The sequence below is a fragment of the Netta rufina genome (assembly GCF_964035555.1).
Source record: "Netta rufina genome assembly, chromosome: 4".
Lineage (NCBI taxonomy): Eukaryota > Metazoa > Chordata > Aves > Anseriformes > Anatidae > Netta > Netta rufina.
In genome coordinates, this window is record NC_140127.1 from 34,278,049 (window position 1) to 34,292,323 (window position 14,275).

Sequence of the window (14,275 nt, forward strand, 5' to 3'; positions counted from 1 at the left end):
CTTGAACAACTGACAGATACAACCTTTGCCTGCAGCCGAAAAGCATTTGGTCTGGGGTGGTACGGCCAGAAGAGTAGAGCTGTGGAGTGATGAAGGAGATAGACCCTGAATTTTGGGAAACCCTGAGATCGATATCTGAACCGCAAACCGTGAGCACTCACTGTATAAAACGAAGGGGCAATATTCATATCTCAGTTCTGTACCTTGTCTGCAGCATTTATAAGCTTATTCTGCGTTACTCATAAATCTTAGCATGAGGAACCGAGTTTATTAGTTTACCATGGTCAGACCAGACTGGTTTAAGCAGAGCTGAGGAAGTTAATTACTAAATGCTTCAGGTAGGTCTAGCAATGAGTAACCAACCGCGGAGAGGGACCCGCCGTGGCCACAGTCCCGGGAGCTGCAGCGGGCAGGAGGGGGCTGCAGCTGCGCTGGGACTGCAGCTCGGGAGGGACTGCCCTAATCTGTTTCCCAGGTTGTTCGAACCAGTTCAAGAGCAGTAAAACAAGGTTATGTAATTGACATGTGATGTAGCCTAAAATAGTGACTGCAAACATAGGCTGCTGTTGCTGGGCAGTTGTCAACTGCTAAAAAAAAAAAAAAAAAAACAACCCCTCAACTGTGTAACAAATGGACCTTTTAAATGAAAATGCAGTTCTGATTTCCATTGAATAGCAGGCTTTTTACTTCACTTTTTTTTTTTTTTTTTTTTTTTAATTGTAAGGAATAGAGGCTGTGGGAAAACTGAAATTTTGAAAGAGATTCATCTTACTGTACTTATCATGCTGATTTATTTGAGAGTACCTACGGCAGATTGTGAAATAAAAACCCCAGGTATATGCAGTTTGTTTCTTCAAAGTGCGATATAATTCCTTTGAAAGAGAAAATCCTTTTTTTCATATGGGAAATTATTGTGACAAGTTGTAGCAGGAATTTTATTTATATTTGATCTATAAAAAGAAACAGTTTATTTTTATTAATTACAAGAGCTTATGTGGATTACAGTAGTAACAACAGCTTCACAAAATATGCGAAGGTCTCAGAGCTGGCTGAAAGGAGCACATCACATAGCCCCGAGAGCATGGGCAAGAAGAGGCTGGGATGTGCAGGAGGCAACCCCCTTCATTAGGGCCATGCCAGCAAGCAGGAATTCCCGACACAAAGTTCTGTTTGCTGACCAGATACTGCCAAGGCGAGAAGCATCCTTTCCTCCTACTGATTATCTGCCACAGGTTTTTTGTGTTTCCTTCAGCAGAGAAAAGTGGCTGCAGGGGCCAGGCTTGTGCCATCGAGGGGCTGGTGGGTAAAGGGGAGGGATGGAGATGAGCAGTAAAAAATGTGTATGGGATTGAGGGGCTCGTAGTGTAGAAGTATAGACATTGAACCCAGATTTTCTTTCTCCCCTGTCATTCACTAGGATAATGGGTCAAATGGGTGGTTATAGTAGCAAACGCAGACAGAAGCATCAGGAGGGTCTTCAGATGAGCTTCCCTGTGCCGAGGAGGCCAGGTAATAGCGTTTAACACCTCTGCGCACCTGCTCGAGCCGGTGCTGGTCAGCATTCAAAGCCCTAAGACTTCTATTGTGTCCTTGTCGTCGTGGGCAAGGGGCTATGGGGACATCCCGGCCCTGGTGCTAGCCCAGAGGCTCCAAAGGGATCGTAGCCCTGATGGGCAGCTCCAGGCTGTGGGGCTGGAGGGGAATTCTGGTTCCTTCAACCCCCGGCTGGCCTCTGCTGCAGGAAAGCAACTTTGCCTTAGTTTTTTTGAGTTACTGTATTAATTCTCTTTGTGGAGGGAGAAGGAAAGTTTGTGAATTGCACATGCATTTTGATATGCTTCAGTGAGATGCTATTTTAGAAGTTGAGCTTTTTTAAAGCTTGTTCTGCTTTATTTGCTCCTTAGCTGCCGCTCCTGTTTTCTCACTTTCCCCTCCTTTTGCGAGGCTTCCTCAATCGCGCCTTTGTTTGGGGTCCCAAAACTCGCTGCTGTTTTTGAGGCCGGCTCTCGGACTTTCCCCTTGCCTTTCCCAGGGGATGCTGCAGTGGACACGTAGCCCCAGCCGTGGAAAGAGAGCATCAGCTCCCGGGTAAAGGCGGGCAATGCCTCCGGCACAAGGCAGGGAACGAGGCAGCAGGGCTGCAGGAAAGGAGCTGGGTGGCGGAGCAGAGACCGAGCGAGCATGAGTCAAGCAGGCAATGTGATTGCCAAAAGACAAATGTGGTGCAGGATTGTATTAGCAGGAGCATTGTGTGCAAGGTGCAGGAAGTAACCATGTTATTGTGCTTAGCGGTGGTGAAACGCAGCGAGCGGAACGCGGCCAGTTTTGGGCGCTACGTTTTATGAAAGAAAGCAGAGAAGAATAAGAGGGATGATGACAGATTTAGGAAACATGACCTGTGAGGAAAGATTGAGAGAACTGGATTTGTTTAGTCTAGCAAAGAGTTGGGGAACATACATTTTTCGATAAGCATGAGATTGTTGTAAAGGAGATGACAGTCTATTACTCCGTGTGTCTTGGGGGGAGTGCTAACTTCTCTCTCTGTTGCAAAATATTCCTGCTTAGGTTAACTGCAAAGGGAAAAAATACAGCCTAAAGGCTCACTAATCACTGGCCTAGTCACATGGTTTGCAGGGAAGTTGCAGAAAACCTTTCCTCAGAAGGTTCGTAGGCAAATTTAGAGGGGTGAAAAAAATCTGCCTGAACTATGAAGCTAGTCTTATCTTGCTTCCATGAGTGGGCTTGAATTAAACAGTCTTTGGATCCTCTTCCAGCACTACGCTTTTTTCTTCTTTCTTTTTTCTTTCCTTTTTTTTTTTTTTTTTTTTTTTTTTTTACGACGTTTAACACTTGATCATAGTAGTTGCTATTTTAACAAGAGAGCAGAAATGTAGAGGACTTAGTAATGACTTGCAGTTCCTGACTTAGGCTTTGAAAAACTTTAAGAAAAAAAAAAAAAGGCAGCAGAGAGAACATGTGGAATATTTCACAAACTGCTGTAATTTTCTAATTTTGCCTTAGACAGTAACAGAAATATTACTGGCAAGAAATATTTAGACCCCGTTCCTACTGCGGACTTGCATGGCTTGATGTATCATGAAGAGTGCAGCAGCGCTCTGCCCGCATATATGAGCTCATCTGAGCAAGGCGCTTTTTGGGACTGGTGGTTCAGTCATTATGCTGGAATTTTAGAGTGGATAAAGGCACAACTGATGCTGCAGGTTTCTACTGCAGCCTTATTTGGGCAGTAATTCATAGGCCAGATAAGAACTGCTTTTTTTCCTCCCCCCTTCTGAATTTTGCTTGTTCAAGAAAATGCAGTTCAAGACTCAACTTCATGAGTACTTCCTTTTTGTTTTCTTTCACAGTCCTATAAAATCAGGGAATCAAAGACTTTTAAATGCTTTTCAGTTCTCTCATCTGTGAAATATTTTTGTGTGTGGTTTAGTATGTGTCTTCCTGTGGTATATAGTGACATAGTAACCTGAAAAGTGCAAACTCAAATATTCCTTCAGCCGTACCATGACTATGACAGACCTTTATTTCTTCTTAGTATGTAACAGCCTAGTACCTATTCATTATTTATTTTGAACAGGAAATTTTCCTGGCATCTTTTGTATCTATGTATTTTAAATGGAATAGGAATTACCTCATATAAATGCACTTAATGAGGGCATATATAAAAATCACTTTCATCTTAATGCATTAGCACATGGGAGATGAGGATTTGATATCTACTCTGTCGCTTTCCAGCCCACTTGTGGGTGATTAAACTGGATAAAAAGAATAACTGGGTTAAGCGAAGCACAAGCAATGCAGAAAGATCAATATGCTGCTTGAGAGGGTTAGAGATCTAGCCACCACAAAAGCAACAGCCTCCTTGCAGGATGATCTCCATCACCTCATTGAGAACCTGAAGAGCCGGGAGGTCTTGAGAGAGTCACATCAGCCTCAGATGTGTAGGTTTTGTTTTATTTTGAAGTTTAGGGGCATGGGTGAGGCTCATGCTACAGGAATGGAAGATTCTGATTCATTATGAGAGCCTTTCTTTACTAACTTATTTTTCAAAATCAGTTTTATTTCAGAAATATTTTGATTGCATGGAAATCTGAAGCTTTTTTTCATAATAGGTGGTGATAAAAAATCATTTTCAGGTGAAAAATGTTTCTTTAGTATGTGATACTGTACTCTACATAGAAGGTTTGCCTAAACACTGATCTCTTCTCTTCTTTAAGGGTTTTCAAGTTATTTTGATTAATGTAAGTTTTAAGATGGCCATGGTTATTTAATTAATAAATACAAGAAAATAAAAGAAATTTGACGATCTCTCTGATCTACAGAAGACATTTGCTTACTAGAAAAACTACTTACAGATTTTGTACCATATGTTAGCATTCAGAGATACACGATTCAAAAACTGAGGAGCCTTTACTAAATTATATTTTCTGAAATTATTTAGCCTAGAGTTGATGGGTTAGAAAGTAATAATTACAGGCTACCTAAGCCGTTTGAAGGGTGACTTATGGAAGTAGTCAGCTATAGTGGGAGGATTCCTTATGAAGTCACCATGTGACAGTGATCGAGGCACATAAATGTTTCTACAATATTTAAGAATGTGACCCAAGTAATTATTGTGGAGTACATAAATGTTAACCTCTTTTTATTAAACTCATTAGCTTTTGAAAGCAGTAATGAAAAATGTTGACTTAACAGGTGTACAGTTTCGTAGAACAAACTGCCTTCAGGGAGATTCTGCAATGGGGTTCATTCTGCAGCATTAGAGCTGACTTGTCATATTAATAGCCTGCACCCGCCTGTGAAAGCCTAAAAATGGTATTGCAGTACTCTGTGATGTACAAAGGACATTGTATGAGCACTGAACAATCGTACTTACATTTCTCACAAAAAAATAACCGTTTTTCCCTTCTCTCCACGAAATCAGTATAAGAATCCAGATACCAGCGTTTGTAAAGATATATAAACCATCTTTATGCTGTGTATCGTTATTTTAAACACTTGTGTTTTGCACTTTAATTTCACTTTCATGCTGCTGCTTCTTTAGGAGATGTGTTCAGTACAGAGCAAAAATGCAAATAGGAATTAAGCACATTCTTCTCTTCTGTATCTGGTTTTTGTACAGATCGCTCCATACTATAAACATTACTTGATAAGCAGGTTTTCAGTCTGTGATTAGCTAAGAATTTTATCTTTTTATTATTTTAGCAGGCCTACTTAAAGATCAGCTGATGGATATTGATGCTGTCACTAAATTATTGTTCATCTTGAACTTGTCTGGCATAACTTCATGAGCTTCATTTCATGAATTATCTTGCCCACGTTTTATTGTTTTTTGGCAGTGCCACAGTGCTAGGTGAAGTCCCTTAATAAAAGCACTGACTTGTCAATCTGCTTGGTGGTTAGACATCTAAAACATTATTATCTAAGTGACAATAACTTTGTGGTATTACAGTAACACTTTGCTTACTCAAATAAGGTTGAACCAATCTTTGTGTGAGATGCTCAGTGAAGAGGTGCAAGAAATAGCCCAAATTTGAGTTCACTGTCTAAATAGATAACGTTGGGTAGGGGTGAAAGGAAATCAGATGTAGAGATAGAAAATTACTTATCTGAAGTCGTAAGGCAAATTCCTGAAAGAACCTAAAATAGAAGCCAGGTCTCCTGTGTCCCATGAATATTCTCTTTGACTTTCCCTGAGGAGGCATTTGTGTATTGTGGAAAATGTCTTGGCAAAAATATCTTAAACCTCTTGTTCTGCAGCAGCTTTGTCTCCTTATTGAGCCTTTGTCCCCTTATTGAGTCTTTGCTTCCTCTTCCCTGTATGCACCAGCCTCTTGCACCGCTGTCACTTGCTTCAGTTGTTGACATGGACATTCATGCTCTTTGTCCAGTTCCTGGTTTTCTTCACATCTCATCGTCATTTGGGTTTTGGCTTAGGAGTCTCTCTATTTTGTTCCTCATTGGTGTAACTGCAGTTACAATCCTAATGTTTTCCTCTGTCTTGTGTGTCTTTGTTACTGACTTGTGTGTAGTTTACGGACTAATGAGTTTCTTACCTTCTTTCTAAAATGCCTCTCCCCAGGGCTTGGTAGTTCTCCAGTGCCAGCTATGTACACCTGCAGCACACTGTTGTATTTTACACTGGATTATTTTTTCAAATTTCAGGTGCTGGCAAATCCTGCAGTGTTGTACTTCTGTGAGCTGTGTCCTTTCCTTTCATCCTTCTGGAAGCTCTTTGTATCACTTTTTGTCACATTTGCTGCAAGCTGCTTGTTGTGGCCGCCCCGCATCCCAGTGTGCCACCTCTGGATTCGGGCAGCTCAAATAATCTACCTCTTTCTTTTCCTGTCATGCTGCACTAACCCCTTGTGGCTTCCTTTCTTCCACATCCGATTCAAGCACCTTATTTTGAAAAGTCCATGTATGTGATGCTGCCCTTGCCTGGCACACCGCATCCATTTGCTCTACCTACATTACTCCCACAAAGCAAAACTCCTTTTGAGTCTTCAAGTTGTTAAATGCCAGCCTATTTTCCTTCTTGCCATGTATTTCCCTTCTGCTAAATGTTGTGTATTAAATACCTGCTGTCTCTTCATGAATGTTTCTGTGGGGCTTTACAGAACTGAAGTAATATGCTGTGATTTAAACCTGCTTTGGTAAACCCTTCAGAAATCTGCTATATAGAAGAAGGTATTAAATCAGAAATCAAGCACTCTGTGAACAGGTTAAAGAAAATGGAGTGTATTCAGAACATCAACTTCCACCTGGTGTTTCTGCCTCAGGTTGTGAACTTCTTTGACACGAGACTGGCCCTTGGGTTTATAACAAACTAAGAGTTGCTGAGCTGCTTTCTTGTACTGCACATGTAAGGATATTTGAAAAAAGATCAAACCAATCATTTGTTGTATGAAGAAAAGAAAAAAAAAAAAAGTGAAGTCCCGCTTGGACGAAAGAGCTCTTTCCCAAATTAAGCAGAAGAAAAGCTCATAGTAAGGCCCGTGATAAGTTACCAAGGTTATTGGGAAGACCAAAGAATGGGATTGGGAATTTCTGCATTAATAAGAAACCCAAGGTGACTGCAAAATGAGAGGAAAAGAAATGGGAATTATTTAAATACATATTCTAATAAAGCATTTTGGTTTTTGGTTCATTCAGGACAGCACAATTATCTGTGTGCGGGAAGGAACGACTGCATAATTGATAAGATTCGGAGGAAGAACTGCCCAGCCTGTCGATTACAGAAATGTCTGCAAGCTGGAATGAATCTAGGAGGTAAGTAGAATATTAATAGTTTGGTCTCTTAATTTGATTAGGCAAAAATATTGGAAATGTGCAGCCTTTTTATAGTTCTGGCAGCTGCATAATCTCAGAAGTTTAAGGTGGAATTATCCTGAAGAAGTGCTTAATAGCTAATAAACTCTATTGTCATTCTAAATCAGCTTTTGGAGATATGTATTCTATGGCTCAGAAAAAAGAAAAGTGGGTGTTTTATGATGACAGTAATTTTACTGGAATCTCATATAGCTAAAAGTGTTAAGGCTTCAAGGCTTGCATAATTTTTTTTGGTGATGAGCATTCTCTAGAATACTAAAAAACATTTTATACCATCATGGAAAACAAATGCACACACAGTGAAACCTCTCAACTTTTTTGTTGATGCTTATTCGGCACTTATATTGATTCATTTCTGCAACTGTTTGTATATGCAATTATTTTGATGATGTTACTCTGTCATTCATATGCTGATAACAAAAGGCAAAAACTTGTCTTAATAATTAAAAGTATCTTGAAAACTGTATTTTAACAAAACTTATAATAGTTTTTTCCATTGTTTTAATTCTTCAATTACAATGTCTACACAATTCTGGCTGTGCTTCAGTAGGCATCTTGTTACGAGTCATCTCCCTGAGCAAATTGTATTATAAATCACTTTTTCCCCCAACTCTATGGTTTATTATAGAGCCTGTGACTGGGGGTTTGGGTACTGCTACAGGTCCTTTCCCTGATGCACAGAGTAACCATTTCCTTAGGATGCTTTTACTGTTCCAGAAAGTTATAACATGGTCACATAATTCCTCCAGATTCTTTCCTCTCTCTCAATTATTTTTTTTATCCACCTGGACCTATTGTTAGAACTAGTTTAGCTTATTTCTATAGACAGATTTAGCTGCTTGTCTTTCATAGGTTCTATGCAAAATGAAGGCTCGTGTGCTTCCTGACGCCTTTTCTACCTCCCCATTTTCTTTTTGTGCCTTATCTTCTGGCAGAAATGCTCAAGCAAGCTGTTCTTCACTGGTTTTCCAGAGTAGCCCTATCCTTTTCCTGCATTAGGACCTTTTTCACTCCCTCTACCAGTTTTGAGATGCTGCATTGCCCCCTAGGCCCCTTGTTTCTGATTCCTAGAGGAGAACAGGCCAAATTGTTGGGGGTAAGCTTAGTGCAATGGGGTTGCTTTTACCACTTGCCAGTGTACTGTAAACGAGGAGTATGTTGAAAAAACTTCCCTTCTGTTGGATCTTGGTAGTCTGCTGGGATTTGTTTGCAATTCCAGATCTTCATTTAATGACCTAGGAGGCAGAGCCTATCTCTACAATGCACTCATAGAGGCGTGCAGATGAGCTTTGTGGTTTTAACTGTTTTGGTGATTTCCTTCACTTAGAGAAACTAAGATGAAATTCTCACTCCTGATTCAATCCCTTTCTGCCACATAAGGGAACTTAAATGGCATAAAAGAGTCCTCCCATCATTGCGGTGGAGGAGATGGGAGGGACATGGCTGCGGGTAGGGATGCAATATGGTGCCTTGTGCATGGTCCAGTAGAGAAAGGCCAGGTTGGAGGCAGGGGGAGGACTGCCAGAGAGAAGGTGGCTGCAGCCCAGAGACAGGGCTGCCAAATCATGCTAACAGACCTTTCAGTCTTTCAGCTGGCCCCAGTCTGGCAGGAAACGTTGATGGCTTAAAGCCATTAACAGCTTAAGTCCTCCTTCCTCGGTGGTGCACTTTGCATTGGGCATCTTTGGAGGAGCAACACAGTATCTCAGACTTAATTTTGGGAATTTACGTGTGCTGTTTCAGGGATTTCAGATATGATGGAGATCATAATGAAAAAAAGAGGCTGAAGTGGCAAGAGTAGTTATTAATGCAGATTTGGAAACAGTAATTTTCTTTTCACAGAATTTTCCAAGGTTTGGTACTAAGAAACAATTTTTCATAATTAACTTGAGTATACAGTGTGTGTTCACGTTGTTATGAAGATACATGAAAGCTTGTAGTTTCAGCAGTGGACAGCCTACTTTTGCCAAGGATATACACTACTCCAATAAAAATTGACTTTTACCTGTTTCTGGTTTGGACATATAACAAAAACATGCAAGTATTTCGTTAGGCATTGTGAGCAGTAAAGAGCTGGAGGAAAATGAATTTATAAATGTGATTTAGTTCAAATCCTATTTGCAGCATAGTACTCTCTCTAGCTGAGTCACACTGCACAGTGCTGTGCTCTTTGTGTGGTAGATCTAATTTAAGCTCTCACCCTCCAATTGGAAGCCAAGGTAAACACAAAAAACAAACGGCGTTGGAGATGCCGATGTGTCTGGTTCATGGGGAAAACAGCAAGATGATATGCAAAAGGGTCATAAGCGTAGCTCAGGGCTGAGGAGTGGGCAAGCTGCTGAAGCCATGGACATTTCTTTTCTACTTGCGGATGATTACAGTGATTTATGCCCTCGCTTTGATGGGGGAATAAAGCAGTTGATACAGAAGAACTGTTGCTGTACAGAACAAGCTGCTGTCTCCCATGGGCTGGAAAAAAAACTTGACTCTCTCTGCATCCCTCTCTGTCCACAGGGAGGCTGCACCCTAGGCTGCCACCCAGCTCCCAGTTACCACAATGGGGTGTTTTAGAAAACAAAGAGAAAACATCTTGTAATGTGAAATTTTCTGATTGTCTTCCTACTGTAACTGAAGATACTCATCTCTGTAGTAGAAAACTGGAAATCAGAAAGATTTTCCCATGTTTCCTGCAACACATTTTTGCTCAATCTCTGATCAGTCTACTGATCTTTGGTGTATTTTTTTTCCAGTTATATTCTTTCTCAAAATTTTTTTAACGTTCTTTCTTTTGTTTACTGTGCCAAAGTGTTGCAGGTTTGTTTTGATCAGATATCTCCAACTTCCCAGCATGCTAACTATTTTTTCTATACAAAAAATAATATTTTGATGTGTGGCAGCATGCCATGCTTTAAGCACCTTTTACAAAAATACGTGTAATTCAGTGCTACAAACTACACCTTTTTATGAATGCTCAACCAAATTAATGTAGCAGTTTTATTGTTTACCTCCTCCTTTTGTTTGTTGAAAAATTATAGAGTTCTCCATGCTCTTATCCTCTAATAGTCTTCAGAGAATTATTCATCAAGTCAGCAAATAATTTACCTAATTGCGTTCTTTTCTCGATTTTTGTTTTGATTTCATAAGAAGCATCTGCAACCTGTAATTTCTGCGAAGCTGAAGTTGCCAAATACCAAATTAATTCATCCTACTCATTTCTAGAAAGTGTGCCTGTGCACTGCAGACAGACACATCCCTTCAGCAGGCAGGACTCTCAAACTTTTTTGGGAATCATAGTTTGTTTGTTGTGTGGTTGTTGTTTTTTTTAAGCTCCAGTGCCATATGCTAGACTTAATTATTGGAAGAGATTCAGAGTGAGCAACTGCACTATGAAGGTATGCTGGCCCATTTTTGGTTTATGCTCTTTTCAAGATTCTGTAATTAATTTTCAGTTAATTATGGACCAGAATGACTTCATGAGTTGTGAAGTTTCTTCCAGCATACGCTGTGATCAGATTTGTCGAGTCTCTCACTTCCGCACGAGACATTTTTGTTCGACTCCCACCTCGCGCTGCTGTTCCTTGCTCACGCCCGTCCCCACAGCAGCCTGGGGGGATCGTGCTCAGACCCTGTAGCCCCACACAGGTGCTCAGTGCAGCCTCTCGCACACCACCAGCTGTGCCCAGCAAGGCAGCAGCCTCCCGGTTTCACTCTTGCTGCACACCACACTCCGTGCTGAAAAGCTGGAGAAGGGAAACGTTTTGTGTGGTGTGGCTTGAGAGGACCCCATCCCACCACTTCACTGACCCTTTTATAGGCAGGTTCGTCCTTGCCCCTCTGGTGTGACCTAGTGACCAAGCAGCCCTCCTGCTGCTGCTGCATGAGTACTGAAGGTCCCTCTTCTGCTATGTGATGCGTTATATATGCTTACAGGACAGAAAGGTCAACACCTTTTTGGTGTAGGACCAGGATCCCTTCCTGCCTCAGCTCCCATATAAAGCAGTTCTGAGACCTAGCAGCTCTGCTCCCCCACAACAGTAAGCAGAGAGCTTGCTGAAGTACCCTTCAGATATTGAAGGGAAATAAAGTAGATTTCACCTTGCAAATTACATAGTTCATCGCTCTGTCTGCAGAGACTGCCTGTGAAATCTGAATCTTGGTTTTGCATACATTTACATATGTAAGACACTTCATGCACAAGATGCTGTGTGTGATTTGTAGTCTTTGCTTGCACATCTCCTTATTTTTTATACATTAAAATATTTCAATAATCTGAAAAATAGATTAAATGAGAGAATCAGTAATAAGATACAGTATTTCACCTTTTTGCCCAGCTTTCCATTTTCTGTTTAATAACTTATACTAGTAGAGATTTGAAACTATGATATTATTTTCAGTTACTGCAGCTTATGTGTTTATATTATATTTTTTTAATATCTTTTTGAGAGAAAGAAAGCAGTTGGGAGAAAAGGAAGAGAAAAAAATACAAGTATAGGAAAAACTGAAAACTAAGAAGAACTTAAATACAGCACCTCCTGGTCTACCAACTTACTGCTGAACAAGGTTTCATAAATTTGAAAGGAAAAAAAAATCCTCTGTGTAAGAAACCATAAAGCAATTTTGAGTACTTGTATGGTTAATTTTTATTTTTCATTTAAAATTTAACTGCGAGGCATTTTGAAATGCCAATTGACTTCAACTGCATTTTTATTTGCGTTTATTATGGAGCATTTTCCTCTTACGGAATCAAGAAATCAAGTCTTTTTTTTTTTTTTTTTTTTAACTTGAAAATTCAGCTGGGTTCATGTTAGTTCTTCTGCGAGACTTTTACCAATACACTGCAGTTTAATGAAGTTTTTTATGGTTTTGTAAAACAAAATCTTATGTTGACAATTTTTCTTGGATTTTAGCTGGACTAACCTAGTAGTGGTACCTATCATTGATTTGGCTGTCACTAGTACTGTGTATTGTTTCAAAGAGCATTCTTACTTTTCTAGATGCTATAGTTTAAGAAAACATTTGTGTTAGATAGAAATCCCTCAAATTATGAGATTGTGTTAAAATCTGTGCTTTCTCCTAGCAGAGAAAGTGCCACTGATTTTCTTGCTCTTGTTTGCAGTGTACGGCGTATTGAGCCCAAGTCAATAATAGAACTGTAAGAGGTTGTAGCCTGCAACCATGCTGCCTTGTGGTGTGATTTCGTTAGGTCACATAAATTTGGCCTGTACTCTAAGATGGTTCAAAGGGGAATATCCATGTTGCTGCACAGAGTCCATTTTGGTGACTCTTCAGAAGAGTTCCTCCTGAGTGAGGGCCAGCTGTGTTTAAGGCAGTGCTGTTGCTGCACCACCTCCCCACCCTGGAAAAAAAAAAAAAAAAAAAAAAAAAAAAAAGCAATCTTCCTCTTTGGGATCTTGAAAGAAACTAATTTGTTCAGCAATGATTTTTTCCTACTTCTGTGTCTGTTTTCCTCCATGTTACAAGATACTGCCCTTGTCCTGCTCCTGAACCCACTAAGGTTTCATCTGAACCATCCTCAAGAATAGTGTAGGTAACTATCTGAACAGTCACTTGAACCAACAATTAAGAAACTCTTTGGGAACGATGAAAAAATGCAGAATTTTGAAGAGGGTTGGTAATCTCTCAGGCATTGATTAAAAAACAGTATTGAAAGACTGTTCTTGTACTTTGCATTTTGCTGACGATTTTGTTTCATACATGATGTCAGCTCAAGAAGGCGCACTGCAGCAGTCCAAAAGCACACAAGTCACATGCAGCAATCTGTAATCAAACTCATAATCAGGTTCCTGTTCTCAGTCCCTCTTTGTTTTTTCAAGTTTTGCTAGTTTCAGCTCTGCCTTCTGACTCGCATCCAGCTGCCAGCCCCGTTTGTCTTTCCTCCAGGAACAGCCTTTCAGGCTTTTGGCAAAGGCCTGCTGAACTCCAGACTTCCCTGTTTCATCTGCTGGATGCTCCATCGTACCATTCATGGCATAACACCCTCGGCTGCCAGCTCTGCAAAGGAGTTGCAACTTTTCAAGTCTCCTGCTGGGAGTACGTGCCCCGGCCTGCCTGGCGTCACGTGGCGGCACTGTGCATGCAGGCTCTCTGAGGTTTTGTCTGATTTTCGGCCCTATACATCTCTCGTTGCACGGGCTCAAAAGGTGCTCTGTCCTGAACTGGCCATGTTGTGCACTTGGGTTTTTGCTTTGGTTAGCACCAAAAGGCTAAGAGAGCCGATCAGAGCCTTCACAGAAGAAGGTTTAGGTCCTCCCAGAAAAGGTGAAAAAAAAATCTCCAACCTTTGTGCCATTGTTATGCGATGCAACTGAAGCAAAGCAGTAGATCCTGCTTGGGTGCTGTCTGCCAGGTGTTGGCTGGCTGTCTTCTGTGGATTCAGGCTGCAGTGCCTGTGAGCTCTCAAACTTTTCTGTTACTAGGGCTTCACCTCTAGGATGCTCTCAGGATAGAGGACAGCTCTGTCTTCTTGACGCCCTGGGACTAAAGATGACTCCCCTTTTTACCTCGGTGTCCTGGTACAGCACTTCTCTGCCTTGTGGGGAATTTAAATTTAACAACCTGTTCTACCAATCCTGAAATGAATTGTTTAACTTTGTCACCCATGAAGATGCATAAAAGCAAGCAAGCAAGCCCATTACACCTCTGTTTATTCTTTTGTCTCCTTATGCTGGAGCAGACCAGAATCCCCTTTGCTGTTTCCAAAATTCTCTTTGCACAGCTCTCAATGTTTTGTTTTTTCCTGAACCACCAAATTATTGCATTTCCTTCCTCAGTGTTGTGAGTCCATTTCCGCACAGTAAAACAGTAGTCCCGGCTATGAAAGTATGCCTGTGTCTACCGTTCCTCTTTCCAGAGCTGCTGGTTATCACCAGAGCCCTTCTGAAACCTCACCCTGTAGTCTGTGATG

General features: G+C 40.9%; 1 protein-coding gene across 2 annotated transcripts in view; it reads left to right on the plus strand.

The window, feature by feature from the left end:
- The window catches only part of NR3C2 (nuclear receptor subfamily 3 group C member 2), a gene marked incomplete at its 5' end in the record, with an annotated part of 201,358 nt that overhangs the window by 137,787 nt on the left and 49,296 nt on the right, over positions 1-14,275 (plus strand). For both annotated transcript variants that reach the window (XM_084285696.1, XM_084285695.1), the window contains one exon: positions 7,174-7,290. In XM_084285696.1, coding sequence (XP_084141822.1) covers positions 7,174-7,290 — 117 coding nt within the window. The remainder of the gene's footprint in view (positions 1-7,173; positions 7,291-14,275) is intronic.